Raw genomic sequence first — 4755 nt, 5'->3', positions numbered from 1 at the left:
TTAACAAATTCTTGTGAAAAATTTCATGACCTTTTAAATAATGACAGCAATCTACTAAAAAAAATTCACTCAAATGAGAAATATGCCAAAGAATAAAATAATACTATACATAATTTTTAATGTATTATATTTGTAAATTGTACTTATGTTGAAATTTTAAAAATACATATTACAATACTATTTTTGCATTCTATGAAAATTTTTGTTACTCCATATAGACCTAATTTTTAATTAAGACCCCACCCCACCGCCCGGTCAATGGTGTCCCTCTTTACCAATGTTAAAATCTGGTCACCTCAGGCATGAGCCATCATGGCTGGCCAACCCATAGGTTTTATTTCATGCATATTTACTTCACCCAACCAAACATTAATCACCACAGTAGATAGATCAAAGGTTACCCGGACTCATCCCTCCATCTATTTGGGAAACAAAACAGAAACACCACAAATCTATTCACTGAAGCAGTTTCCGTCATCATGCCTTTTCCCAAATCTGTGGAGACATGTACTGTCATTTGCCAAACACATTTCTTTATAGCAAACATGTCTTTACTTGAATTTATTTTAAAGGACTACATAACAGTCTAGTATGGAAAAGAAGGCAAGCTTGACATAAATGAAAGATAACTGCAAAATGACAAATAAGAATGAACACATGGCATTCAGGCCGGAGACTGATGCTGCCTAGTCCCAGGCCCCTGTTTTGCTGTTACTGTTCTTCTGAAGGAGAATTAACAAGTGTAGGTGGGGAAGGTGTTCTGGACAGGAAAGCTGAGAACCCTCCGAAAGAGCCTGCCCAGGAGGGAGCAGAGACTATATAACACTTGTCTCTGCCCATCATCCTTCTACTTATGATTCCCACCCATTTGAAAAGAATGAGTTACAAGACATCTCGGTGTCTAACAGGCAGCTGCTGGCCCAAAGTGTCATTACAATTTTAAAAGGGGGAAAAAATAACACAATGTTAGAATTCAAGGTGAGTCCTAAAATGTAAAAATGTACCACCTCTGGGCGGCGCCTGTGGCTCAAAGGAGTAGGGCACTGGCCCCATATGCTAGAGGTAGTGAGTTCAAAACCCAGCCCCAGCCAAAAACTGCAAAAAAAAAAAAAAAAAAAATGCACCACCTCTATAGGCAGGGCAGCCAGGCAATGGCAGAAGTAATAGGCAGTGGAGAGTCAGTCAGAATCAAAGACAGCAAAAGGAGCAGCTAGGGCCAGAAGAGACCCAAAACAAACATCCCTGGGGAGTCACTAAGGAAGGCCCAAGTGGGCCCAGGGTGGAGCACAGTACGGATGCCCAAAAGTTACTCTGCAGGATGGCTTGGCCTCTGAGCGGCACCTACATTTTAAACTGCACAGCATTACAGAGGATGCCCACCAAAGCTCGTCTTAGAACTGGCATCATATCATTTAGAATGTTCCTCTAGTTATTACAAATAGAGCTAAGAATATATAAACATAGTCAATTTTCTTTCTTCTTGGTGGTTATGTTCTATAACATCACCATGACTGACCACAGAATCAGAAGGCCAAGCCCTTGCTCCTAGAGGAAATGCAGGGTTAGGTTCCTGTGAGTCACCAACCACGCAACACACAGCTTTGTTTTATGTGTGTTTCTGTTTAAATACATATCACTGACATGCGAACGATGAACTCACAGACAACAGTTCAGTCACTTGTGCCTAAAGGAAGCTTCCCTAACACACTACTTTCTCTGTAAGGCATACCACAGCCTCCTCTGCCTAGAAACACCAGACAGCACCTCTATGCTACACTTAGGGGTCATTTAAAATAGCAAAATCACCAAGAAAAAGCACAAAAATGCAAAACGTATGGCAGATCATGAACGTATGGCAGATTCATGATCAAAACAGATCATGAAAGGACATCTGCTTGCAATATGAGAGCTGAAACAAGAAGGCTGAGAATGTCATCTTATTCAAACACATCTTGGAACTCGCCCATCGGGGTACTCATTTCTCCTCACTCTGCCCACATCCGTAAATGACATTGAAAGTGCTGTGAGTATCGCTTGTGGGGTTATGAGTAAATCTTGGTGAGTGCGTGAACTCGCAAGTAAGGAATCCATGAAAAATGAGGCTCAACTGTACTTATAAGTTAAACTCTCTTGATTCCCAAAGGAGGAATAACAAACAAAAAAAAAAGTTATGCTCTTAAGAAAATATAAAAAGAGGAAAGAAAGAATCACACACACACATACAACCAGAAATATACCTTTGGTATTTCTGAGAAAAAATACCACATTCTGGTCCAGAAACATCTCAGGGACAGGAGTACGCAGCACATGGAGATAGGTCCTTTCCACCATGTGTTTCACAAGTTTCTGAAACACAGGAAACAAACCCATCATTCTGGAGATACATTTGTTCATCCAAAGAACCTAATATTCAAGTCCACCATGCAGCCACAGCCATACAGTAGGTACTAGAGGATCACAACACAGGACTGAAACACACACAGACTCTGCCCTCTTAGCCTGACTCCCCTGCCGACTGGTCAGCACAGCCACCTCTGAATAAACTGACTAGAAAAAGTCCAGATGGACCTTCACTAGGCCATACCCTGCAACAAACCAGGTGTGAACTTTGTTTTCGGTGGAGGGAACATACTGGTGAAGCAATTAAGTGCAATCTCATTAGGTACAGGCCTGGCTGAATGCTGACATCCTAGCCTTAAACTCCACCCCTGGGATTTTTGCAATAAAGCATTCACTCAGCAAGCCTGGGTTGCACATCCTCTAAGGCAGTAGTTCTCAACCTTCCTAATGCTGCGACCCTTTAATACAGTTCCTGCGGGTCGCGATCCACTAGTTGAGAACCACTGCTCAAAGGTCTCCAGACCTGGCATTTGACTGATTCCTGGATCAGTGTCTAAGTTTCTGGAATGTCCTGCCTGATGTAAGTATCTTCGTATACCTGTAATCTTGGGCTAAGTCAGATCATTTGTGCTAACCATGAGATTTGTGGTGCATGTTGGCTGGGAGGCCTGGTCAGGCTGTTTCAGTTCAACCTCCCAGGAGAGTGGGGCTGGATCCTGGGAGTAGCTGAGTAACTGAGGTCAGTCATGTGGACCTCCATGACTACATGTCTGTCCTTAAATAAAAATCCTGGACACTGAGGCTTGAGGGAGCTTCTCTGGTTGGCAGCACTCCATGCACAATGTCACACATCAGTTACTGGGAGAACTGAGCATTATGCATGAAGCTTCATCGGGAGAGGACAACTGGAAGCTCAGGCCTGCTTCCTCCTGGATTCTACCCTGTGTACCTTTTCCTTTGCTGATCTTAACTCGTATTCTTTCACTGGAATAAACTGGACCAGTGAGTATAACAGCTTTCCTGGGTCCTGTAAGTCCTTCTGGCCAATCACTGAATCTGATGGTGGTCAGGAGGACCCTTAGCATAGGATTCTACAATCTCCCTTCCAATATGATGAGTACCCTGGATGGACTTCATCCATTATCCTGACTCCCCAGCAGGCAGCACCACCCCAAAAGTGAGGCCCAAGAGCCATGCATACTTTGGCATAGAGGTCTTCTGAAATGTCTCGGTCTAGTTCCTCATTCTCTGTGCCAACTGAAGATTGATGGATGGAATCACTTTTCCTGCGCAAAATCTTAGCTGTAAAACATTATTCAAAGTGTAAGATGAAATCATCAGAAAATGAGGTTTCCTGTCATCAAGACCAGGCCTACATTTTATGTAACAGCATACGTGATTCAAACGGCATGCTATCACATGGCCATCCAGACATTTTTAACAAATGAATCTTATTATAGCCTTGACTTCCATTATAATTAAAGAAAGGCAGGCTGCATTTTTCACAGGTCGTCCATCAGAAGTTTGTGTGTGCTTTTCCAGCTACAGTGTGTAATACATGACTTTTCTGAGATGTTTAATTAAAAATGAATTTATCATTAAAATGAGGATAATACCTAACATGTATGCATTCGTGCCTTTTTCACTATGAGATTCAAAAACTCCTGAGGGACAAAAAGAAAAGTAGTCCAAATACAATGAAATGATGGCATCTCTCTCAGTGTAGACTTATAAACCTTAAAGAGCAACTGCAAGGCAGGTGATGACAGAGAAGGCTTCCCTGGAAGGTGCTATGCAAAGTCAGTGTGGCTTTGGAATCAACTCCACCTGGGGGCTCTGAATCCTCTCTGCTACTAGTTTTCTCATCCATAAAATGGGACAGTAGCAACTAGTGGCAGATTCTGAAAGAGTTGATCATGGCAGATTAAGGGCCCAACATGCTGGCTAGTAGGACAAATAGTCCAGAGAAGGCCACGTTTTTAGGGCACCATAAACTACAGTAAAAAATACACTTATGAATGTACTTAATGCCACCTAGAAATGGTTAAAATGGTAAATTTCATGTTATAGCTATTTTACCACAATAAAAAGAACACTTATATGTTTATTAATTTACTCTGTGGAAAAGAACTTCCCTGACCTTCCCACCTAAGCAAACTCCTCCCACCCAAGTCTTTCCTGTTCACAGACTCCCAGGTGCCAAGAACCTCTTCCTGGGAGTCTCTCCACAGACAACCCCTGTGGCCCTCCCTAAGTACTGTCTGCCTTACCAAAATCCAGTCCAGACAAGCCTCGTTAAGAATGTCTATCCTGGCTCGGCACCTATAGCTCAACCGGCTAAGGCGCCAGCCACGTACACCTAAGGTGGCGGGTTCGAATTCAGGGGATAGAACTTCAGGTTATATCTGGAAGTAG

General features: G+C 42.7%; 1 protein-coding gene across 1 annotated transcript in view; it reads right to left on the bottom strand.

The window, feature by feature from the left end:
• The window catches only part of DNAH10 (dynein axonemal heavy chain 10), a 161990-nt gene that overhangs the window by 151799 nt on the left and 5436 nt on the right, over positions 1-4755 (bottom strand). Inside the window, exons 3-4 of the mRNA XM_003796031.3 lie at positions 3542-3642; positions 2238-2346 (exon numbers count right to left, since the gene is read on the bottom strand). Coding sequence (XP_003796079.1) covers positions 2238-2346; positions 3542-3642 — 210 coding nt within the window. The remainder of the gene's footprint in view (positions 1-2237; positions 2347-3541; positions 3643-4755) is intronic.

This window comes from Otolemur garnettii, unplaced genomic scaffold (assembly GCF_000181295.1).
Source record: "Otolemur garnettii isolate 467f Iridium unplaced genomic scaffold, OtoGar3 scaffold00099, whole genome shotgun sequence".
NCBI lineage: Eukaryota > Metazoa > Chordata > Mammalia > Primates > Galagidae > Otolemur > Otolemur garnettii.
The sequence above is the reverse complement of the archived record's forward strand: the minus strand, read 5'-3'. Positions and strand labels throughout refer to the sequence as shown.